At 41.3% G+C, this 25,558-nt stretch overlaps 1 protein-coding gene across 4 annotated transcripts in view; it reads left to right on the top strand.

Annotated features, from left to right (window-relative positions):
• The first annotated feature begins 3,732 nt into the window (after positions 1-3,732).
• LOC140615736 (cilia- and flagella-associated protein 337-like) overlaps positions 3,733-25,558 on the top strand; it is a 37,171-nt gene continuing 15,345 nt past the window's right edge. For 2 of the 4 annotated variants that reach the window (XM_072795560.1, XM_072795562.1), the window contains exons 1-6: positions 3,733-3,968; positions 14,083-14,166; positions 19,935-20,000; positions 21,541-21,771; positions 22,583-22,665; positions 24,620-24,712. In XM_072795560.1, the coding sequence (XP_072651661.1) occupies positions 3,876-3,968; positions 14,083-14,166; positions 19,935-20,000; positions 21,541-21,771; positions 22,583-22,665; positions 24,620-24,712 (650 nt within the window). In that variant the 5' untranslated portion in view covers positions 3,733-3,875. Of the gene's footprint in view, positions 3,969-5,924; positions 6,063-8,662; positions 8,764-14,082; positions 14,167-19,934; positions 20,001-21,540; positions 21,772-22,582; positions 22,666-24,619; positions 24,713-25,558 lie in introns of those variants that run through there. The other 2 variants (XM_072795564.1, XM_072795563.1) reach the window with 2 other exon arrangements.

Raw genomic sequence — 25,558 nt, 5'->3', positions numbered from 1 at the left:
AAACCTCATGCTAGGGTAAAAACCGGTGTCTCTGGCTTCAGGGTTTGCCTCTGGCTCTTCTCTCCCTTGTTCTCAAGTCTTCTGGCTTCATATTTCTCAATATCTGCCCCAAAACCCGATCCTTTTTTATTAACCCATGTCCAGTTTGTCCTCCGCATTGCTGACCTTGAGCATCACCACTAGGTGCTTGGCTCCTTGTGCATAGGCACGTCAGCGACATTGACATTTCTGAGAACAAGATACTCTCCACACAGCCTTCCTTTCCTGTCTCCCTTTCTGCTACAATGACCTCTGTGGGGAAGTCTCCCACACTGGTCCCCTGCACTCTAGACCTCTACTTCTGATTGCCTGGCGGACCCCTGTCCCTGGCTATCTCAACAAGAGCTTCAATTCAATATGATCTTAAGTGGCACATCTTTTGTCTTCCTCTATGGTTTTCTTATAGCCTCTCCCCATTTATGTCATCCAGAGGCCTGGAGCCATTCTTCACCTGCCCAGCAACAAAGTCACGGAAGCCTATTACTTCATACATCCACCCACATCTCTTCTCCATTCCCACTACTGCTGAGGTTCAAGCCCTCTGCAATTCTCTCTTAGACTGCTCCGAACAGGTTCTGTCTCTTCTAATCTTTCCCTATTGCTGCAGAAAGAACTACCTTTTTAAAATGTCTTGCTGAGGTGGCTCTCCTTTGTTTAAGGATGAAATCTTAGTATGACACACCTGCTCCTTCAAGACCTGACCCCCACTAATTTTTCTGCATTATCTACCTTATGTCTCCCTGCTCAGCTGCTTGCAGCTCCACGACTACATCCAGCATCCAGCTCATTCTTGCCTTTGCACTGTTTTACTTACTCTGTCTTCCTGGAAGGCACGACCCCTCTAGTCTTCCTGGAAAACTAATTCTTATCTCTCCTATGGCTTCTCCTTTGGGAAGCACTTCCCTGCCCTGACCTGTCCAGCCAGAGTTAAGTGCTTCTCCTCTGTTGTAATAGGGCCTCAATAGATACCTTCTGACATGGCACTCGGTGCAGTGTTAAAATTATTGGCTCATCTATCTGTACTCTGTTTTGTCTTTCTAATGTCAGGATCTAACACAATGTCTATAGGTCATGTCCTTAATAAATGCTGATCCAAGTAAGAGAATGAATGAAGTAATGAAGAGAGAATTTCAGCAATGCTATGCCACCATGTCCACCCTCATTCTGAAGGGTTACTGCTTCCAGAACTCAGGAGCTAGTAGACTAGCTGCAGGTTTTGTGGGGAGTTATAGATTCTGCTAAGCTGGATAATAAGCGGAATAACAATGTGTTTAGAACCAAAATGGAATCTAGAGATTCCTTAGTCCACTTTCTCATTTTAGGGACATGACTGGATAATGAGAAAGCCATTGAAGATAGACCTGACTTAGACTTAGTCTTTCTCATACAAATTTTCTGCTTGCTACAAATAAGTGAATCAATTCTTCTATTTTAAAAGTTTTTTTTTCTGGTTACAAAGTAAGTGTTGATTAGAGGATATTATAAATTGATTGTATAGGCTCATTATAGAACATATAGAAGAGAGAGAAAAACAAAATAAATTAGAAACCATGTGTTGACCTTCCACCAGAGACAATTTGCTCTTTTAATTTGGCTTTTTGCATTGCAAGGGAAAGAAATCTCCTCAAGGTGGCTCAAGACAAGGGATTTTGTGGTGGGCAGCCACAGGTGATCACAGGGATTCTCATGAAAATCTCAGAGCAGGATGTTGTCTCTGCCCAGGACCTTGATAGGACAGGAGTGAGTAGCTTTGGATTCAGAGGATACCTGGGAGCCAGGTAGCAGTAGCTCAGAATCTTTCCTGTGGAGCCCTACTGTTCACATAAGTCGGTTTACACCACATATCTGCTTCTTTCCATCCTGCCACAATTTCCTGAACGCTTTTCAAAAGCCTAGTTTAAACACTGAGAAAGAGACTTGTTCTGGCCCAGCTTATTTCTTCAATAGTCCTCAGCTTGTTGGACATCTTTTATACCTCACCCAATCAGTCATGGGCAGGACAGTCAAGGGCACTTGGTCTACCTGATGTAGGAAAGGAGGAGGCAGGGTGAATCTTAATAACAATATTAACAGCAATGGTAATAACAGCTAAAATGCATGGAGAACATACCATATGCCTTGCACTGTTCTAAATACTTGACATACATGATCACATTTACTTTTCTACCCTGTGAGTTAGGTACTGTGATTATGATCATTTCACAGTTGGGGAAATTGAGCTTCATAAGCCAGGTAGCTATATCTCTATACTCTACCACCCTAAAAAAGTGGCGGGGGGGGTGCTTTTGCAGTGCTTCCATTTCCTATCTTCCTCTTTCCCCATAGCTCCCTTCCTGTAGAGGTCCAGTGCCCTCACTGTAGCTGTTCAAGGTACTTCATTTAAATGCCCATGCTCCCATGTCATCCCTACTCCTTCTCCTCTCCATTACTCAGCCAAATCCTACTCTGCTCAGTTCACCTGACTCTCTTCCCCTTCCCTCCTTTTATCACCCCCAAAAACCTGGTTTGTTTGTTTGTTGTTTGCACTCCCCCATTATTGGGGAGCTTTTACTCTGGATAGACTCTGGGTTCTTTTGGTCACATGGAATAAAATTCCAGGGCACCAAGAGTAGGAGACTCTTCAAAGATTTTCATAGACTCTATAGGCTCAGTTTCTATAACTGGCATCTGAGCAACACGCAGGATGCTCCAAAGGGGGCGCCTTATATCTCTCAATAATTCTGAACCTCCAGGAGGACCCACAGTCTGTCTGTTCTAAAGCTTACAGTTGAGCCTCTGGGTAGGATAACTGGTCTACCTTTTTGTTCTTTTTCCCAGAGCCCAAATTATGGGCCCAATTTTTATTGAAATAAGATTACAAACTTCTTTTGCCTTACTTGGCAACCAAAGAGATGAGTTTCTTAAAATTTCTATATTTCAAAAAGATCCTATAAGCAGGAACTTTAAACAGGGAGTTTAAGTAAGGGACTAGTAAGTGCTACTCTCTCCAAGTATAAATACAAAAGGGCACAGTACTTATGAAAAAAAGTCTAGGATCTATTATTGCCTCTGTTTCCTTAAGATGGAAATACTTAAAAAAGCAGCAATCTCAGGCACCCTTGGGGGTTTTCTTGAGCAGCCCCCATAACACTCTTGTAAAATTAATAGTAATTAGGATTATTGCTTAAACAACTTGTCATTTTTATCTAATTACCACCCACTACAATGAAAATTATCATGACAGATTCACTTTGTTGTAGGCTTTATTTAATTATAATCCTTAACTTCTATGGATTTTGTCTTAATAGTTTACTGCTTACTTGTTATATTGTCTGTTCAGAACTGAAAATATTTAAGAAACTAATAGTTCTAGGCTTAGATCAGGATCTCCTTTTTTTCTTTTCTTTTCTTTTCTTTTCTTTTCTTTTCTTTTCTTTTCTTTTCTTTCTTTTCTTTTCTTTTTTATTCTTTCTTCCTTAAAGCAGAGTGGGAAGGGCTCCAATATCTGCTTCCATCTTGGTCAGTCAAGGTAGAGATCCTGCCTCCACCCCTCGCCCCCCAAAGTCATTTCCTACTTTTGGTGTCCCCTCCTAGATTAGACGGCTCACAATGCAACTGCATGTGGGGTCATGGGCAATGGAGATGGAGTGAGACCTGGTCTCCTTACTGGGACCCCTAACATGACTGTGTTCTGGGGTGGGGTCTGGACAGCATCCTGGATGCAGCAGCCATCCTGGGAGAGCCAGTAATGCTCAGAGCCCAGACTTGCCCTGCTGGATCTCAGTCTTCACCGGAGCAGGGGCTGCCAAGGGCCGACCCCCCACGCCTGGCTGCTTCGGGCCTGCCTGACTAGGCAGATGCGCAGCCACTCCATCGGAATGGAGGATCTGGCTCAGGGGAGGACACCACCACACCATGTGGACCTGGCTGGGAGCCTGAGGGCGGAGAAGGTAAGGAAGTAGAACCACACCTTCGTGGGCCATGCAAGTCTCTGGGACTTGGCTGGAATCCCCTAGGGTCCATGGCCAATAACCCAATTTTAAGCCAGCCTTCATACTAGTTGTGCTGTGGGCTCTCCCCATAGAAGGTCCCATTCTTGTGTTTGCTGCTCCCTCCCTAATGCATGCACCTCCCAGAGCCTCTCCTGTAAACCACTAGGCCAGTTTCACCATACTTCTTCTCTCTCCTTTCCATGTCTTTCAACACTTTTTTAAAAATGTCCGGTTCCTTTCCAATATCATTCTTTGCTTTTCAAGGTCACAATTACCTCTTCAGATAAATCAGATTCCTGCTAATATGTTAAGGGTGTGAATAAATTCCATTTAATCCATTTTACTTGATTTCAATTCGGCAAACGATTATGGAGTGATATCATGCACTGAGCCCTAGAGAAAACTCAAGCTTACACAAAATATAGTCTCTCAAGACTTTATACAACTAGCACAGTTTTTCCTCAAGGAAATGGTATTAGGATAAGATTTTAAAAATTGCAGTAATAGCAAATATTTATGTAAATGTGCACTTGAAATCTAACAAGCACATCAAACCTATTATTTCATAATTATTATTGTTTAGAATGTGGCTAAAGAAGGTAGCATGTAAGATAAACAAGTCTATTTAAAGAAACATATTAAGTATATAACACAAAAATGACAAAAATCTGTACAGCTGATGATGGACTCATGGCTAATTTTTGAAGTAGGAGCTCACTAAGAGAGGAAGATTTGTAGACAAAAGACTCACTCGTAATGAGGAGACAGAGAGATGACAAGGAAGGCTTCATGGAGGAAGTGGCATTAGAGATGGGTCTTCAAGGATGACTAAGAGTTTTTTCTGAGGTTGGATGAAGTAGAGGCCACCCCACATGGAGGAAATAGCACAAGCCATGACACACAACTGATTGAGGTACACAAGGTCAAAGAAGCAGAAATGGGATTACAGGACAGTGCGGGTGTAAGTGGATCATGAGGAGTTAAAATTTTAATTTTATTTTTGCCTTTATGACCCATGCAGCTAATATATTAAAGGGAGCTTTCCTCAGGACAGGATCTTCATAGTATGGGTGAGATCAGTTAATGGGTCAGGAGAGTAATTTACTGGAATATGACTGGAAACTAAAAAAAAAAAGAGAGAGAGAGAGAGAGAGAGAGAGAGAGAGAGACAGGAGGTATACCAGAGTGTAGCAGAACAAGTACAAGTAGTGTTTTGTGGAACCTTCGTTTTCTGAGTGTGCATTGACTCGTGATGGAAAATGAGTGGCAGTTCTAAAAGTCTGAAACTGGTGGCTCCCGTGTAGGTTCTACTCCTACCTTTACTTTGCCCATCAGACTCTTGTTCAGTCAACCATAGTTAAAGGAGGTTTTGGTCATTGTCAGAGAATGGCAGAGCTGTGTGGGGCATGTTGTGGTTGAGGGTGAGGTGGTTTTGGAGGAGAGGGCAGGCCACAGGGAGAGAGAGAGAATCTTAAGCAGGCTTCTTACTGGTTGTGGCTGGCACTCCATCTTATGATCCTGATATCATGACTCGAGTCAAAATAAAGAATTGGACACTCAACCCAACTGAGCCACCTGGGCACTTTGAGGGTGAATTTTTTACTGATTGCGGCCAGCCTGGGTTTTCATCCTTTCCTAATTGAGTTAACCGGTTTGGACACTTCAGTTATGCTGGCTACACGTTTGTGACTGGACTGTGTTTGGCAGGGGATCTCTGAGGCCTGAGGCTCCTGTTGCCATCTCAGAATAGTGACAGGATCTGAAACTCCTGGCATGAAGTATGTGTGGGATGGTGCAGAATCAAGGCTATGCAGGAGGGTGTGGGTTGAAGCCACTTCAAAGTAAAAAAGGGCTGGTCTAAGTGGCACATATTTGAATCAGCTGTGGGAAAACAAGCACACAGCAGCTATTTTTAGTTTGTGTCAGAAACTTCAAGAGTGAGAGTTGCTCATAGAGTAGAATACTGGCTTTGGATATAGGAGATGAAGACTTTTTCAGCACCGCCACTAACTTCCGTGCTGACAGCCAGTGAGGAAGAGCCGAGGGAAGACGGTAGGCAACAGGGCCGGCCCATTGTGGGCTAGTTCAAGTTTATCATCACTATCTCCAGACTTATTTAATCTTAGAGGGCTCCAGCCTTGTTCCTGTACAACCCTAGGCCCACTGCTTCATATAATACTCATCCTTCTCTCAAGGCCTACTCTCGGGGAAAGACCTAGTAATTTCTTTCTTATTTGGTCTTTTAGCCTGATAATAGCTTAAATTTACCTTTGCAGAAGTTTTTGTACTTTAGTTAGGCTGAGTAACTTAATGTGGAAAAGAAAGCTCTGGCTGGACTCCAACATTATTCAGGAAGTAGAGCATCTGTCAGCGTGGTAGGGCTCTTCTTGACACAGTTAAGGCACAGTATATAGGTAGTTGCTCGTTCCACCTATGTATACACTCAGATTTGGTCAGACTACTTAGAACCTGGCTTTTAAGCCTGGAAAGAACCTGATCAATTTCCTTTCCTTTATACACAAAGAAACCAGGCCTCAGAGGGATGAGGTAAATTAGATTCAGCTGAATAGGTATTTTTTGAGCACCTACTCTGCCAGACACCATGCTTGATGCAGAGAAGTGATGATAGATATGATATAGTACCCATCCCTCACCTTCTCAACATCACGTGTCCATCTGCACAGGCTCAGGGTGGGATCACCACTTCCACAGACTGGTCTGTTACTGAAAGTAGGTAGACAGGGCACCGGTTAGAAAAGATTCTTTAACTTGGTGGAGCTGTGTGTGAATAGTGACTCATAATTGGTTTCCACTGAATCTAGAAGTGGAGCTGGGGGAACAGTAATTGTCATGTCCCTGAAATCTTGGGAGATAAGATAAAATCAGCAGACAAGGATTAAAAATGCAAACCAGTAAATATTGTAGCTGTAAGCTTCCCTCAATTTAATCGAATTCAACAAACATTTGTTGAGTGCTTGTTTGTGCCCATTCCCAAGAAGGATATGAGAACACAAAAATGAATGAATCCCATTTGTTAACATGAGAAAGTTTGTGGCACAGAAGCTCAAGGTTTTCAGACTGCAGGCCCTGGCCTTCTAGTGGGTCATGAAATCAGTTTGGCAGATGATAAGCACAATTTGGGGGGAGAAAAAAGGGAAATAGAATAGAATAAGAAGTAGAGTATATCACATATATTAAAGGTAGGGGCTCCTGGGCAGCTTAGTCAGTTAAGTGTCTGCCTTGGGCTCAGGTCATGATCCCGGGGTCCTGGGATCAAGCTCTGCTTCTCTTTCTCCCTCTGCCTCTCCCCACTCTCACGCTCTCTTTCTCTCTCTATTTCCCTGTCATATAAATTAAATATATATTTTTATTTTTTTTATTTTTTTTTTAATTTTTATTTATTTATGATAGTCCCAGAGAGAGAGAGAGAGAGAGGCAGAGACATAGGCAGAGGGAGAAGCAGGCTCCATGCACCGGGAGCCTGATGTGGGATTCGATCCCGGGTCTCCAGGATCGCGCCCTGGGCCAAAGGCAGGCGCCAAACCGCTGCGCCACCCAGGGATCCCTAAATATATATTTTTAAATGTAATTTCACAATCATGACTTTCAAACTTTCTTTGATATCACAGTCCTCAGTGAGAAATCTGTTAAACATACATATACACACATGCATGCTATAAATTATATATAAAAATATAAAATTTCACAAAATTGTGAGTGTGTATATATATATATACATATATAATTGATAGCATATATGCTATATCAAAAAAAGTTTAAAAGTTATGATGTACAGTATCTAACATTGGAAGGGCTGATATTTCAGGCATACTTGCCTGTGGTAGAACCCCAACCAATACATAAGTGACAGTACATCAGTCATCTGTTGCCATAATGAGATTGCATAGCAAACAACACAAAATCTCAGTGGCATCCAACACCAAGCATTGGTTTCTCACATACTCGCAGAGTCAGCTAGACAGCTCTGTTCATCGTGACTGGCTGGCTCACATGTTTGGAAACCAGTAGGTTATCAGCTGATCTAAGATCTGAGTGGCTGGGATGACTGGGGCAATTTGAGATGAGTGTGTCTCATCTTCTAACAGATTAGACTTGGCATGTCCTCATGTTGATGGCAGGAACCAAAGGACTTGTGCAAACACTTTTTAAGCCTCCATTTGTATCATGTTTTCTAATTTTCCATTGACTAAAACAAGTCACTGAGCCAAACCTCGAGACAAAATGAGAAGGAATTGTAACTTGGCAAAGAACATGGGCCATTTTTATAGTTTGCCACAACAATGAGCGATGAAGTTGGATTTGCTTTGATTGATTCTATCCCAGACTATAGGTCATTCCTTTTCTGATCTTGATTCTCAACTGTCAGTGTCTAGAACTCCAGAGGGCATGGCAGGAGCCTCTCTTCCCTTTGCAGGCTAACAGGTAGAAGAGTTACAGGTGGTAGGCAAGGAAGTGCCCTCAGGAGACAGACAAAAAGGGGGCATACGGTATGAGTTAAGGACCTGGCATCTCCTGGTAAGGCAGGGCTGCAGTGAAGGACAGTGAGGAGAGATGGCATGAGGAAAGCTCCAGAGAGGCTCTGATAACAAGTGGGAACATCCCTGTCCTTCTAACTCTGCACTTGGTTCAAGGAGAAACTTCCAGTCACCTTGTTCCAGCAGCGGGAAGGGTTATCCCATGTGCATTGTAGAAGGAAACCAGACTTCCAGTCTTGATACTGATATGGCCTTGGGTAAGTTACTTATCTTCTCTGGTCCTCAGTTCCCCAACTGTAAAGGAAGGGGTATGACCACATGGGTACTCAGATGCCTTCAAGCTCAGTCCTTCGTGGTCTCTTCTCCTGGTTGTCCTGCTCATGGTACAGATGTGTTCCTTCAGTCTCACTCTTCCTTCCAGTACTCATGGCAGATGGAGTGAATGCATCCTGGCTTCTCTGTGCCAAGAGTGAATATTGCCTCAGAATTCTCCTTAACACAGGACTTGATTACTATTATTGATCAGAATACATACGCAAGGTCAGCTTTGTCCTACTTACCTGGGAAGACTGAAAGAAGTGTTTCTCTTTCTCTCTCCCCTCTCTCTAAAGTACTAGGAGGCCATAGAATCTACCCAAGCAGCTGGAAAAGCAGCAATGTACTCATTTTAGATTAATTTAGAGAAGCACGCTGGGAAATGCTTGGGATGCTCCTTGCAACAAATTTGGATCCTTTTAAAAGCTTACATAAGCTGTAAAATCTGCCCATGGTGGGAAGTCTTTAATAGTCACTGAGGCAAGGGAGAGGAGTTGACGCTTCCAATGTCACCATACTTTTGACCACGTAACATCTAACCATAACCAAAATAAGAAACTAAGAATACCTCCAAGTGAAGGGGAATTTGAGGATCATATTTAAGGTACTAGCAACTTGCACTGAAATAATCCACTGTGATTTTTAGACTCTCCAGAGGAGGGACAGGAATGATAGTGAACAGTATAGGTCTTTTATTTTTAAAAATATTTTATTTATTTATTTATTTATTTATTTGAAAGAGAGAGATCTACAAAGACTGCATGAGTAGTGGGGAGGTGCAGAGGGAGAGGAAGAAACAGACTCCCCACTAAGCAGGAAGCCTAATGTGGGACTCAATCCCAGGATCCTGGGACCACGACCCAAGCAGAAGGCAGATGCCCAACTGACTGAGCCACCAAGGTGCCCCAGGATAAGGTTTTGAAGTCACGTGCTTCCACATTTGTGTTCTCTCAGGAGCCGGTCAGGACCTCAGGCAGAGACTGGGCAGCAAAACACTGAGCTGGGCAGTAGGTGACTTGGTCAGCAGCACAGAGAGCCTGTGTTAGGATCCTAGTTCCAGCGGTTGCTAGTTGTGCAAAGCTGGGAAAGTTCATTGACCTCTCTGTGCCTCAGTTTCCTGATATTTAAGATAGGGATCATAATAATATTTCATTTACAGAGTTGTGAAGATTAATGGAAACATGCAGATAAAATACCCAGTGGTCAGCTCATGATACACTCCATAAAGATTGGATGGTAGTGGCAGTGCTGCCTAAGGCTGCAATAATTATTTAAAAATTGAAGCTACTCTTTTAATCTTCCTGCTTCTAATATCGCTAAAAAGACCATTTATTTTAAAGCAGTGGCTAAGGGTGAGTCTGAGAGTCCCTGGGATAGTCACCCAGGCCCCCCTCCCCTCCCCTTTTTTTCTCTTCTTCCTAGGTTATGCTATGATTCTTTTGCACACAAATGTTTTCACCATCTAGGTTCACTGCAGAACTCCCTGTAGCCTGCCCCTTTTCCTCTTCATCAGGACAATCTGCCACGGGATCTCCTAAATTTCAACCCGTGGAACTCCCCAAAGCCTCTGGAGTTATTTTCTCTTTTAGAATCTTAAGACCACAGGATCATATCTATTTTCTGAAGCTATAGAGGCAGCCGCTCAAGGAACAGATTTTTCAAAAGGATACTTTATTCGATTAATTAGTCAATTCCCTCGTCGTAGATGTAAAATTACCTCTAAACCATCCTGACTGAGGAGACTCTTACAGTGAGAAGAAGAGATGTTAGGCTGTAACAATAGGAGACCTCATCTGCAATGCAAATCAGCAACCAGCAGGCAAATGAATCCTTATGGGAAAACCACTCTAATCATAAAAACCACTTGCTTTGGGGAGACTGCAATGTAAGGACAAGCAAAATCATAGCTCCATGAATCCCCTCTAATATAGGATATTAGAGAATTATCCAGGTAATTTTCTATGAAATTGTATTTGAGTGAAGCAAAATGCATTGCTGGGCAATAGATAATATCTTTAAAATTTGACTCCACAATTGTAGACTGAATTATTTATGGTTGTCACTATAGCTATGATAGTTTGGAAATAAAATAGGCTTTTTTTCCCTGTTTTTATTTGTAGGAAAACAAGTCATTCAAGCTTTTTAGTGATACAATGTGACTTGCTGTCGATGGCAGTTACGAATTTTCAAGCTCTGCCAAGCACAGGAGTACCCAGAAGGGACATATGTTTTCTCTGCTTTGTGTTCCAAATTTGCTTTAAAAACATGCAATTATGTGAAGGCCTGATTTATATTTTCAAGGAAAAGCACAATAATGGCTCTGTTTTGTAGCCGTGTTTTTCCAAAATGTATTTATATTGCGCCTTTTCAAAAGAAGTTGGCTAATGATCATTGGATTTTCAATTTCCGTCATGACATATGAAAATTTGATGAGGTCTGTGAGATTTAAGAACTGTTTTCTTAAGTGCGATGGAGATTTAGTTAACATAGTTTTGTACTGCAGTGCTGAAAAATACTTACCTTTCATACCTTTCCTTATTTTTGTGGGAAGTGGGAGAAGGGGATCCAGGAAAATCTGCGTTTGTAGCTAGGATGGAATAGAATGACCAGGATAACAAAGAGTAAACCTCATAAGATCGGAAGGCTGTATGAGTGTCATGAGTGTAGGATGAAGCAGGGAGGGATAGAATATTTGCTGGGGATAGAGGGATGGCCCTGGGGAGAATGCGAGGTTTTTTGGTTACATTTTACACTTAAATAAAAATGACCATAAAGCCCTTTATAAATTGTATAATCACTCCAGCTGTAGATTTCATGCCCTTCATTACTACTATTAATGATGGCGTTCACGCTATTCTCTCAGCAGCATTTCTAGTAAATTTATTGAGAGATGAGCTAGTCTCTTTCTGGATTGGGGAGCCCCCTCCTGGGAGGTAGGGCAATTTTTTTGTTGTTTATTCTCTTTCAGTAATGGAAGTAGAGAAAGGTCAAAGGCCATGTAATAAGGGGGTTAGCGGACAAATAATTACACAGTATAGATTTTTGGAAATTTTGAAGCTAAGAGGAAGAGGTATCGGGGCAGTGGAAAGACAGACAGAAGGATAAGATATATGCAATGTTGTGATTGCCTTGTACAAATCTAAAGTCATTTTGTTGGTTGAGGAATATAAATATTTTATGTAACATATAGGCTCCTAAAGTATTTATATTTAAAATCATAAGGCTCAGGGCAGCCCCAGTGGCGCAGGGCGTGATCCTGGAGACCCCGGATCGAGTCCCACATCAGGCTCCCTGCATGGAGCCTGCTTCTCCTCTGCCTGTGTCTCTGCCTTTCGCTCTCGCTGTGTCTCTCATGAATAAATAAAAAAAATAAAATAAAATCTTTAAAAATAATAATAATAAAATAAAATCATAAGGCTCAGATAAATGCAATGGAAAAAATGGAAAAAATAATAGCATGTCTTCCCTATAATTTTTCAGTCTTAAGGAAAATAATTTTCAAATTCTTTAAAAAATTGTTTCACCCCCCTGGAATTCACATCTAGGGTGCAGGAAGTGAAGTCACATACTCTTAGAGATGCCACCTTGTCAGGCCTCAGATTCGTGTACATTTTTCTCATATACATTTTGTGTAAGCCTGGTAAACTCTCATCTACTTTTTTGGATCTGGAGGTTTGGTCCAAGCTGATTTGGAATTCATTCAGGGGTCATAACTTTTGTTGGGTAAGTGAAATGGTCCCTCAGTGTGATGGAATCATCTTTCATACTATTGAGATCATTACCTCAGTCAGCTGTTTGATATCACCATTTGGGTTCAGGCCTTGCCAGAAAAGCCCTACAGGGAAATTTTAACTAGAATCTTCAGGTGGAGTGTTTTCCCATTCTAGAGCTAGGTTTCCAATTTTGTTTTTTGATGAAAGCAAATAAAAAATAATTATGGGATGATTCAAGACAAATTCTGTCTTTTGAAAGGTACTTCAATTTTATAAAATGATGGGTCTCTCAATGGCTTTGGTGTCTGAGTTTTATGGTAAAGGACAACATCTTGGAAGCTTGGAGGCTGGTCATAGTGATTTCAGAGAATGATCCTATTGGGGAAATAGTCAGTTCCATCCTTTGCTATCTTCCTTAAGCCTTATGAGATGGTGCAAGAACCCAGAGCTTAACTTGGCTTTACCCACTGGTCAGCATTTATTCATTCATTCCAAGCCAAAAGTTTAAAGATTTTCAACAATGAAAGAAAGCCAAATTGTTGCGATAGTAGCTCAGAGATGGAGGTAAGAGGAGGAATCCTATAGTCTCTATTTATTGAGATAAGGACAGGTGACTAAAAGCCCATTTCCCTAATACCAAGAACTTCAAGCATAGCTTCAGAAAATGTAGCCTAGAAAGAGAGATCCCAGACTACCTCTCGCTAGACCTCCTCCTGATTCAGCCTGGTGTGAGATGGAATGGGATAGGGTGGGGTGGGGGAGAGATGCAGAGGATTTGGCAGAAGATAAGTCTAATGCACAGGTTGCCTGACAGGAAAGAGAGGATCTTTGGGATATGATGTAGCAAAATATTTTCAGTCTCCCTTTTCCCATTTCCGTCTAGTCCTTGTAAGTCTGTGTTTATCTTTTCCTTTCCCTCTACTACCTCACCACCTCTTCCTTCTTTCCAGGCTCATCCAAACAACCTTTCTCCAGACTTGAGAACTGAGGAGTCAGTTGAATTGGAATAGAAATGAGGAAAATGAGGGTTGGAATATCCTAAGTGTTATACTGAGAGGCTCAGCTATTTCACTGGCCTCTCATAAAGAGAGAAATTATGGGTTTCCAGAACTTGCATTTTATGGACATTATCATTAGTACTATATGTTAAAAAATTTTTTCTTTTTTATGAGATCGAACATCAAGTTACCCTAGAAGAGCTACAAAACTTAAGTGTACTCTTTCAGGTAGGAATTGACCAGGTGAGCTTTCTAAATATTCATCTGTGTAATTTAAGTCTCTCTTTAATGGTTAATTTTTCAGGGAAAAGTACAACCCTTTTAATTCCTATAAAATAGCAATGAAGAATAAATTCACTTTAATTGTAATTTCTTAATGGAATTAGAAACAAATTATGAATGCATCAGAGAAATGAACAAAAGGGATACCATGTTAGAAGTTGACAGGGTTTAAGTAAGTGTAATTAGACATTCAATCCTTTGGGCTCTTGCTCCTAGACTAAACAAAATGCAGCTATGTTCATCATTAATTATTCTTTTTTCCTCTTAGGAGTATGAAAAGAGAGGAAGACAGCTGCTGGACATGGAAACTTTTAAATGCATAATGCAGCAGAGTATGAGGTCACAAAATAAAGTAAATGGATTTTATAAATGTTGGATCATTGAAACCAACCAAGTTAAAACTTTACCTGAATGAACTAGTTAAGCTTGATGTTCTATCAGTAAGATCACTCTCAGTTCTGACCTGTGATTTCTGCTAATGTCTACCTAATTCAAAGAACAGTTTATTTGGGAAAATATTTTTAAATTACTTAAAAGACCCTAGACCAACAAGATATTTAGAGACTTGTATTGAAAAGAAGAGAAAGGCTCTTGTTCCATCACTAATTATTTCTTAGACAGTCCTCAACTTATGATGGTTTGACTTTAAGAGGGTGTTAGATGGTTAGTGGAAACCATACTTTGACTTTTTATTTTTCTCCAGGGCTAGCAATATGCAGTCTGATCCTCTCTCATGAGGCTAGGCAGCAGCTACAGCACCCAGTCAACCATGTTTCACAAGGGTCAACAGCTGACAATACACTGACAACCATTCTCTACATAGGCAACTATTCTGTTTGTCACTTTCAGTATAGTATTCAATTATAAAATTGACTTTGTGTTAGATAATTTTGCCCAACTGGAGACTAATATAAAAGTGTTCACGTTTAAGGTGGGCTAGGCTAAGCTATGATGTTTGGTTGGTTAGGTGTATCAAATGCATTTTCCACTTATGTTATTTTCAATTTATGATGGGATTGTCAGGAAATACCACATCAAAAGTTGAGGAAGATCTGCATATCTGTTGTTTCCAAAGAGTGTAGACATCCTTTCCACACCCAATATGCTGAATTTAAACATTCCCTCTGCTGTATTGGTTAGCCCAGTTGTTAGCTCAGAATATGAAATCTTAATGAATGGCCATTCAGGCTCCTATAACAAAATACCACAAACTGGGTGGCTTATAAATAACAAACATTTATTCCTCACAGTTCTAGAGGCTGGAAGTCTGAGATCAGGGTCAGATGAGGGCTGTCTTCCAGGTTGTAGACATCTTCTTATGTTCTCATGTGGCAGAAGGGACTTGGGAACTCTGTGGGATCTCTTCCATAAGAGCACAGATATCATTCACAAAGTCTCCATCCTCATGACCTAAGCACCTCCTACAGGCCCCACCTCCTAATATCATCACATCAGGCATTAAGACTTCAACATATGAATTGGGGTGTGGGGGATACATTCAGTCCACAGTAATAAATAAGGTTATATTCCTCAGATAAAATACATATAAAAGGAGAAGTTCTGAAAGCACTACTTGCTAAAGTTTTCTGATTACATCTTAAATTATATAAAAACAATCGAGGTAAATCTCTTTGATCTGAAATTTGAACAAAAACATACTCCTTCTAAGTGCAAAGCCCAGAGTTTCAATGGCAACAGTAGAAGTTTAGATGTGTTTAAAATTTCTTCTACAATGAGAAATGATCATTAATTGGAACCTATTTTTAAACAGTTTTCCTCTATTTGTGCAATACTATACAAAGAACTTCTGTTGGGAAGAGAGAGGAGTGTTTTAAATGGATAAATTATTGGGTGTTTTACCAACATTCTAGATCTTTTTAACCAAAGCAGTCTAATTATTCATATTTTTAGAATACTTGTCTGCCTAGTTAACCACTCATTCCCCTATCCTCTTATTCATTCATTCACTCATTCATTCATTCATTCACTCACTCATACATTCATTCAATACATCTTTACTGGGGCAATATTCACTTAGTATCTATTTACTAAGGGGCTTTGTTTTAGCCCCTGCGGCACACAGTCAGTCAAGATATGGACTAGAGCCACTCTAGAATTAAACATGGGTGCCATGGGGGCAGGTCTACTAGACCAGGAAGTCAGGCCTGAAGGAGATAAATCTTGACCTGAGTTTTGAGGGACAAAGGGAATCGCTCCATAAAGGAGGGACAGATAGGCAGGCCTTTGAGAAGAGGGAACAGCATTCCTAGAAGCACAAAAGCAAGAGCCAACATGATGCCTGTTACATACATCTAGGGGAATGCATGCAAAGGAATGTAGGAAAAGGATCAGATTATTTGCGACCATTTGTAGTAAGCTTCATTTCATCCAGTACACCACTGAGGAACCATGAAACCATGTCTTTCTTCACTTATTCAGCAAACAATAGATTTTTGATAATGTGACCACACTGTCTTAGGTTCTTTACATATTTTATTTCATTAGCTTCCACAATATCAGAATGGCTTCATTTTGAAGGCATTTTTATTCTTATTTTGTACCTGAAAAGACAGAAGTTTAGAGAGTCTGAATAACTTGCCTGAAGCCCCTCAGCTACTAGGAAAGCATGTGGGATTCGAAATCTGGACTGGAACTAATGCTTAATAAGTCAGTTAAGATTAGGTTCACCTACAAATGGACAGAAAATGCTAAGCCACCAAGACTGAAGCAAGATAAAGTTTTTTTCTCTCTCATGTAGAAAGTCAGGTGGTCAAAGGGCTACATGAAATTATCAGGACAGACTTATCCTGCTTTGCTGCTCTCCTACCTTCAGCACACGGATTCCTCTTCATGGTTCAAGATGACTACTTGGACTTTAGCCAACATGTTCTCATTCCAGGCAGCAGGAAGGGATAAAGGGCAAACAGAGATCCACTCTTTCCTTTCAAGGACAATTCCCAGAAGCTGCTTGTGACATTTTTAACTTTTTAGTCAGAAATTAGTCATGCGTCATATCTAGCTGCAAAGGTTGACAGGTAAATGTAGTCTTTTTTTCTGAGAAGGCATATATCTAGTTAGAAGCTGTGTGTTCTTTAGTAAGGAAGAATGGCTAAGAGGAACAACCTGTGTCTTCTCCACTATTCTAGGGTTTCATATTCTAGTACTGGCTAAAAACCAGTAAGTATCTCTCTTGCTCTTTCTAGGAAATGTTGACTTATTCAAAATTCAATGCCAAAAAGGGGAGGAGGCACTAAAAAGAACATTTAGGAAGAGGGCAATGTATAGGGTGAGCACTTTAGACAGAGGTGGCATCTAAAGGAACAGGAGTCTTAGTCCCAAAGTTCACCAAACCCTTGATCTTGGGGAAGAGCAGAGAAAGTAATGCTCTATTTTCTTATTTTGTACCTTTATATGTATTGTTCCCTTTGCCTAGAATGCTCTCCTCCCCCATTTTGCTTAAGTAATGACTCTCTCTGATTTCGAATTTTTTTTTATATTCCCAGAATCTAGCAGCATGTGTGGCACATGCAGCTCCCCAATAGATGTTGAATGAATGAATGATTTTAAGGCAGTGCAGCCATCATGGACTCAAAGGGGTCTGTCCTAACTTTCCTAGAAATTAATATAGGCTTCTCCTTTTAACCTGAGAGTGGTCTGTAGTTACCTATAGAATAGAACTAATCATTTTGTATTACACACTTTGCTGGTTTGTGACCCCAAGATATGGTGAACACTGTGAGGGCAAGTAATACATCTTTTAGCTCTGAGGTCTCAGCGTCACCATAGGACTTGGAATACCACTGGTGCTAAACCTGTATTTCTTCCATGAGTAAATCAATGTGTGGAGCAAGTTGTCCAATGTCCTTCAGGATTCCACATAATCACACTGAGAAGGCAGTGCCTTGAGCAGAGCCTTTTGTGTATAGACACCCCCAACCCAAGAGAGACCATCTGATGGCCCATGCCCTCCCTGCCTGAGGGTCAAGTCTTGCCATGGCTTAGGATACTGCATAACCCTTGCCTGATGCACTTTGTCTGGGCTCCAAGATGCCCAGGCATACCCACAGCTTTCCCATGCTCTGCTTTATGGTGACAAGGTGACCCTTTCTATTTCTAGTTCCATCTGTGGCCCTATGATTTTCTTGAGGCCATCCCTCTGAGTGTTTTGGTTTGTTTGGACATTCATTTCAAAGACATTTGTTTTGTATTATGTGCATGGTATTGTCTAGTTGCCATGGTGAAATCTGCACTGTCAGCCACACACAGGAATGTGATATGTCTCCATCTGAGTGTGACTTAGAGAGAAGTGGAGCTGAGCTGAGACCCACAGCCAGGGCCTTTCCTCACAACTTCTACACTGGCACTGAGTGTTGATTCACAAACAGCAAAGCCTTGGTGTTTTGAACCCCAGGCATCATTTTATTTTCTCCCTTTTACTGCCATTACTACAGAATGGCAAACACACCTGGGACTTATAAGAGAAAACCCAACATCTCACTCCCTCAAGAGACATATAACCTTACTATTTCTGAAGGTACCTTCTACATATATTTCTTAGATTATGGAATCTTGGGGTTTGAAAGGGCCTTAGAGGTCACTTAGTATATAGCCCCTTAATGTTCAAATTTTCTTCTCTGCCAAGCCATGAGTCAACATAAGCTTGAATACCCTCAGCTAAAGAAAACACAATGTCTTACAAGGCAGCTCATTTCAAGGCTACAGAGCTTCTGACCTTAGATACTTTTTCTCCCTTTAATGAGCTGAAATTGATCTTTCCTGACATTCTACCCATTAGCTCAATTTCTATTCTTTTGAAATAAGAAATTACCATAACAATTACCACTAAAACAAATTACCACAAACTTAGTAGCTTAAAACAAATGCATATTAATTTCTCACTGTTTTTATAAGTTAGGAATCCAGTCAAGGCTTAGGTGGGTTCTCTGTTTTAGGGTGTCTTAACACCCTAAAACAACCAGTCTCATGAGGCTGCAAAAAGGTGGTAGCTTTGACTGGGATATCATCTGAAGGCTTGACTGGGGAAGGATCTACTTCCAAGCACATACTGTTGGTGCCAGGGTTCAGTTCCTTGCTGACTGTTGGCCAAAGGCTGCCCTCCATTCCTTGCCATGTGGGTCTCTCTTTAGGGCAGCTCACAACAGAGCAGCTTGTCTCATCAAAGCCAGACAGGGAGAGGGGATCCCTGGGTGGCGCAGTGGTTTAGTGCCTGCCTTTGGCCCAGGGTGCGATCCTGGAGACCCAGGATCGAATCCCACGTCGGGCTCCCGGTGCATGAAGCCTGCTTCTCCCTCTGCCTGTGTCTCTGCCTCTCTCTCTCTCTCTCTGTATGACCATCATAAATTAAAAAAAAAAAAAAAAGCCGGACAGGGAGAGAGTCTGTGAAGCAAGGCCAAAGTTAGGATCTCATGTAATGTAATCACAAAAATGGCATTACCCTCTGCATTAGGTATTCTATTGTCAACAAGCAAGCTAAATTACTCAAGGGGTGATTACATAGGCCATGAATACCAAGAGGCAGGGATCATTGAGTCCATTTTATAATCTGCTTACTACAGACACACAGAAGAAATCTACTCTCCCTCTCATAGAATAATCTTTCTAAGAAGCTCAAAAATAATTTTCACGACTTGCATGTCCTCTTGTTTTAAGATACACCTAAGGGCACATCCTTACCACTCAGCCATTGTACTCAGAACATGTTTTGCTGTTTTCTAAAGTGGGGTCCCTAAACACAGTCCAGTCTTTTGACTAGAACTGACTAGGGTGGAGTGAGACCTCTTAGGAGCACATAGACTGAGAGACACAAATCCCCTCATGCTAATTAGGGCTTCATTTCAAAATCAGAAGTTCTAGAAGCCCTAGTCTCTCATGGGGAAAGAGTTTTAGGGTCAGCGTACTGACTTCCAACTAACAGCCCTAGTCCTCTTAATGTTTTGGGGCAGGCATTCCAGAGATCTTTGAGTATTATGCATTTTTATATGAAATTGATAAATTGGAAAAATTAAGATTTCTCCTCCTTTTGCATCTTCTCTCCTAACAACCTAGTGAAGAGTTTACTCTTGTGCGGTCTATATGTAGATTTATTTTTTTCCTTTCCAGAATACTGAACAAATAGAACAACTTTTCATGAAAATAGACTATGAATCAATGGGCAGAATTCAATGGGTAAGTTGGGTTATGTTTTTTAAATCAAATTTGAAATTAGTGAGGAAAACACATAAAATGTAACTTCTGAGCCTGTTCCTTTGTGGAGTACGCTGTGGCCCTCAGTGCTTTTGTCAACTTGAAACTGAACCAAGGGGATATGCATGTTCACAATTTTCAAATTTTGTAATGGCAGATTATACTTGGAATGGTTTCACGAGGGATTTCAATAGCTAAGGCAAGTTCCAAGAAGGGTTTCCTAAAACCAGGTAATAAAGGATGCATTTGTCACCTTATCCCAAAGCAAAAGTGAAACAAACACCAGTGAGGAAGAAATTCTGTGAGCAAAAAACACCTGATGAAAATCTGATCAGTTAACACATGTAAAGTATTTAGAACAGGGTCAGTCACAAAGTAAATTCTCAACAAATATTATCACCATCATCATTATTAATATTACTCAATTTGAGCTGTAGAATAATAAGGAGCTGAAAGATCGGCTTTAAACATTCTCTGCCATTGTGTCTGTCAGTGCCCTTCTATTGTTCCAGGATGAATTAAGTTCTAAAACGACAACTTGAGCAATAAGGCACCTCTTTTCAGACCCTGGGCCAATTCCCCAACCAAATCAAACGCAAGTGTTTACATTGTCATCTGACTTGAATAGGAAATCAGGATTCCAGAGAAGAGAAGGGGAAGCTCTAATGAAGTGGGGCTTTGGGGAAAGTGGAGAGAAGAGATGTTCCCAGACTCTGCAGTACCCCCACCCCATCCCTCTCATCTCAGGCTTCTTTTCCCTAGGTATACTGCTGAGATTCTTTTTTTTTTTTTTAATTTTATTTATTTATTCATGATAGTCACAGAGAGAGAGAGAGAGAGGCAGAGACACAGGCAGAGGGAGAAGCGGGCTCCATGCAGGGAGCCCGATGTGGGATTCGATCCCGGGTCTCCAGGATCGCGCCCTGGGCCAAAGGCAGGCGCCAAACCGCTGCGCCACCCAGGGATCCCTACTGCTGAGATTCTAAATGAGGCATGTATCCTGGTGGGTGAGAACTGTGCAGTCTGACCAATAAGGACTCAGGCCAGCCACTTGCTAGTTTTTTGATCTTAGGCAAGCAATGCAATCTTTCAAAACTTGGATTTTCAAACTTGTTAAAGGGAAGAACAATAGCATCTTTCTCATTCAGTTATCATGAGAATGGAAAGGAAGGTCTATGTTGCATGGAACATAATATACCGTCAATCACAACCACCACCACCACCACCGCCACTGCCACCACTGTCATCATCATGATTACCACCATCTTCTTTAGAGAGAGAGAGAGACTGAGCATGGGGAAGGGAGCCCAAGCTGGGTAAGAGACTTCCAACCCCAGCTGAACAGGCACATCCCAGTTATGACCCTTGCACTTTTGGCATACTAATGAACTAGTGAGTACTAATAATTATGTCATGTCCAGGGAAGGAATTATCCATACACTCTAATGGTAGAGAGAAATTTTCAAAGAAAGGAACATAGATGTTCCTGTAGTTGTTTAATGAATTTTCCTTTATCCTGCAGGACGGCTTCTGCACGTATTTGCAGCTAGAGTATTCAGAGCAAGTGGATGCTTTGGCCCAAGAGAAAGAGGTTTCCTTCCAGCTGCCTGCTGCGCTGCAAGGGCTGTCATATGGGGGTCCCGTGCTGCGCATTCTCTCTATGCCTGACGACACCGTAATCATGATCAGAGAAGATGGAGCGATTTATTTCTGGTCCCTGCAGCTGAAGTTGAAAAGAAGAAAGAGAGTTTTTGTATGTGATTTTCATTTGATAAGGATGCTGAGTGCTCCAGTTTGATTTTATTTGCTATTTTAAACTGCTCTTCAAGTGGCATGATTACAGAAATTGTGTCCTTGAATGTAATATATTCATGTTGCCTTTTGCTAGTCTATAGAATGCAAATAAAATATGATCTCTATATGTAGTACAAGATAATGCTTCATTTTGCTCCTCAAATCAGATGGAGTAATGGACTACATATGACTCCATCATGTAATTTATCATATGTCTTAATGAATGACAAATGGAAGAAAATTTTCTGTTGTTTTTTTTCCTGTTAATAATTATTTCAATTTAGGCAGCCATGCTAGGTTTGTCTTCTTCAATCAGAAATTCAGAAGGCAAAAGGCATTTGGGAAGTAGACTTAGGAATAAAAATGCCTGACTGATTCCAGAATATATCCTGTCTTTAAAGTCATTTTTTTATTATTATCTCATTCAACAATAGTTGAGCCCCTGACATAGCCGAGGCTCTCTGCTAGGTACTGCAGACATAGAAACCCATCTCAGCATTCCAGAAACTTATCGTCTATACTAGAAGTTACAGCTATCCTAAATCCCTCAGGCTGCCAAATAAACCTTCCCTAGAGAGAGGGAATAAAGGTAGCTCTTCTAGTCTATGTAGCAAGTTCTTTATACTTGAAGGAGAATATTAATTTTTTAAAAACTATAACTTCAAGAATATTAATTTTTAAAAAACTATAATTTTAAGCATACCCATTGTCAAACTGTCTTATAATTAAAAAGGCATATTTTTGTTTATTTCCACTCTTTAACATGTTAGGACAAGTCCATGAGTTGGAAGCTCAGGTCGATGACAGATGTCATCGGCATGCCACAGTACAACAAACTGATCATAGGGACTAGGTAAGTGCCTGCAGCTCGTCAATTGGAAGTAAACAGGCATTGTGTTATGAAATTCATTTCCATGTGTGAGCTTACACAGACACATATGCATTTGTTGTATTTAAAAGTCATGAAGCCCTTTTTAAAACATACTAGAACTCCTAATAACAATCAAAACTATTTTGCAAAGTTCTGGCCTTGTTTGGTTCATTGTAATGATGTCATTGCCTCAAACACCAACAGAGGCCCTGTTTTGGAATACTTCCAGAGTGAAAGTATGGGCCAGATGGGGAAAGAATCAGTCTTGTGACCTTTTAGCACATTTTATTTTAGATTCAAAATAATATTCCTATTTTATTATCCACCAAAATTCAATCCAAAGATCTTTGTTCAAAAAATAAAATCCACAGTAAAAAGATAATGCTCACTGCTGAAGAACCTCAGAAAAATGATCCTGAGCCTGGGAAGAAAGATCCTGAAGATTTTGATCTTGGTAGCACAACGAAAATGAACAGGCACCATCCTAGGCTGCTTGGTTAACCTCACTAATGGGCCACGGAGAAGAGCGTGCGGCTTGGTGTGTGGGAAATTTGGAAAATTTTAAGTCAAGAGCAAAGCAAAAAGTTCAACATGACACAGGGTGGGTGGGTGGGGGAGGGGAGGAAGTGTGAGGGCAGAGGTGTGAATTGTGATTCTGGGCTGGGAGACTGAGGAGTCAAGCTGCAAACCACAGGGCTCTGGAGGCACGGCTAAGGGAAGGGGCAGAGCTTGTAGGGGATTCCCATGACCCTGCCTACTGGGGCTCCCCCTGACTACCCCCAAGCTAGAGGTTTCTCTTCTCTACCTGGCCTCATCCAGAGGCCTCTGGTTCCCTAGGTTTCAACCACTTTAATGAATCAATGGTTAATCCAACCTCAAATAATCGAGGCTATTAAATACAATCCAGTTTAAGATTGAATCTAACAATTAAAACATATTTGTTAATATATTAAAATGTATTATTATAATTAATATTAGCTACTAAAAAGGAACAAGCTTGGGTATATACATTCAGCCCAGTATGGTTTTAAACACCATGCTCAAGAATTTAATTATTGTGTATTTTGCACACATAGCAGTTCAGAGATTGCACAGTAACCTACTAGAGACTCCCTGAGATGACAAATCAGAAGATAAGGCAAGATTTATGACACCTAGAGGCAGAGAACCACTCACGCTGTATGACAGGTGAAAAGGAGGTAGAAAAAAAGACATTCACACTGAAGAAAAGACAAGTCTTAGAATTTAGAGAGTGACCCCTATTTGTTCTATGCCAACAGATCAAAGCAGTAAGTTGTGTTTCTTATACCCACAAACTTGTTCTTCTCTCAGTCAGCTCCAAGGTAGACAAGATAACACAGGAGAGATGGGGTCAAGAGTGCAGGTTGGAAAGGTGGGAAATTAGGGGGCACTGAGTTAACCCCTTAGTTTCTAAAAGAGGTCTCAGCTCTCCACTTTGCAGATCTTACCATCTTTAGTATCTGCAATAAACAACAGCTCACATTTTTGAGCCCTTAGCAAGTCCTACATCCTGGACTAATGACTTTCATGAATTTCTCACACATCCTTTCATTCAATCCTCACAACTCTCCTAGTGATAGGAGATCCACATTTAACAGACGAGGGGACTGAGCGATGAACTGGGATCTGACACCTCAACTACTAGCATCCAGAGCTCATATTGTTGAAAGCTGTGCCAGCCTCTTGATGGAGAAGGATAGGCCAGGCTGGTTTAGAAACAGGCAGAAGAAACATCCCCAAATGGTAGAACAAGGGAGGAAGACCTCAGGTTCAGCCAGAAGGGTTGCTCAGTAAGGCAGGTGTTTCCACTGACTAGGTGTCTCTACTTGGTGGAGTCCGTGAAATATAAAAAATATTCTGTAAAAGTGATGTGGGGAATTTAAGTTTACTACAATTGTGCTTGATCTTTGAACAGAAACCGTGAAATCCAGCTATGTGAATTCTCCAACCTGGAGCCTTACTGTCAGATCAGTGGCTTAGAAGGTGTTCCTCTGAAACTGGACTACTGGTAAGAGCATCTCCAGGACCAGCAGGGCCTCAGGGGGTTACACTCTTTCCAAGGCACTGGGGCCTTCTCTCCTCTCTCCTTGGGCAGTTACATTCAGTTGTGTTCAATCAGTAAATGTCAGGGTTTCATGCAGCCTGTCATGACCATGCCACGCATCACAGTACTACCCAGAATGGAGGGGACCTTCCTACATCTGATAATGAAAGGGAAGCCCAGAGAGATGAAATGATTTTTGGAGTCATGCAATTATGAATTCATCTGTTTTAAATGCAGCTGGATTAATTTTCTTGAAACTTGACTTTGACTATGTTACTCTGCTTTTAATGGTTCCCTCTCCCAAAATTTTCACACCTTCAGAGAACATCCAAACCCCTCTCTGTCTTTTCAGCTTTAATCCCCTCTGAGCCTTCAGGCCTCCCAAGCACCAACATAGCTGAACAGAGACTCCCAACTTGGATCAGGCATTGTCACCACCATGCTGTTCCCAATGTTGCTCCCTTCCCCAACCATCCACCCCACCATGTTTCTTGAGCACGTAGATGCACCCTCATTGTTGGATGTGGGACATATGCATGAATGAGACAAGATTCCTAGGGGCTCTCACAGTCCTACAGAGTGGGTGGTTCATGCTGAAATCCTGACATTCTTCATGGCCCAAACTTCCGTGGTTTCCTCTGAATCTCCTCCATACCCAAAAGTCAATGTCTCCTAGAAGCTTCCCCAACCTTTGGCATTCATTGGTGGTCCTGCATATCATAGGATTCAGGTCCTGAGTAACTCACAGGCAGCACCAGTGCCTTAGTCTATGCTGTGAGTTCCTGCATACTGACTGGCAGGCTCATTGCA

The sequence above is a fragment of the Canis lupus genome, chromosome 24 (assembly GCF_048164855.1).
Source record: "Canis lupus baileyi chromosome 24, mCanLup2.hap1, whole genome shotgun sequence".
Taxonomy (NCBI): domain Eukaryota; kingdom Metazoa; phylum Chordata; class Mammalia; order Carnivora; family Canidae; genus Canis; species Canis lupus.
Note: the sequence above shows the minus strand (reverse complement) of the source record. Positions and strands in the feature narration are given on the sequence as shown.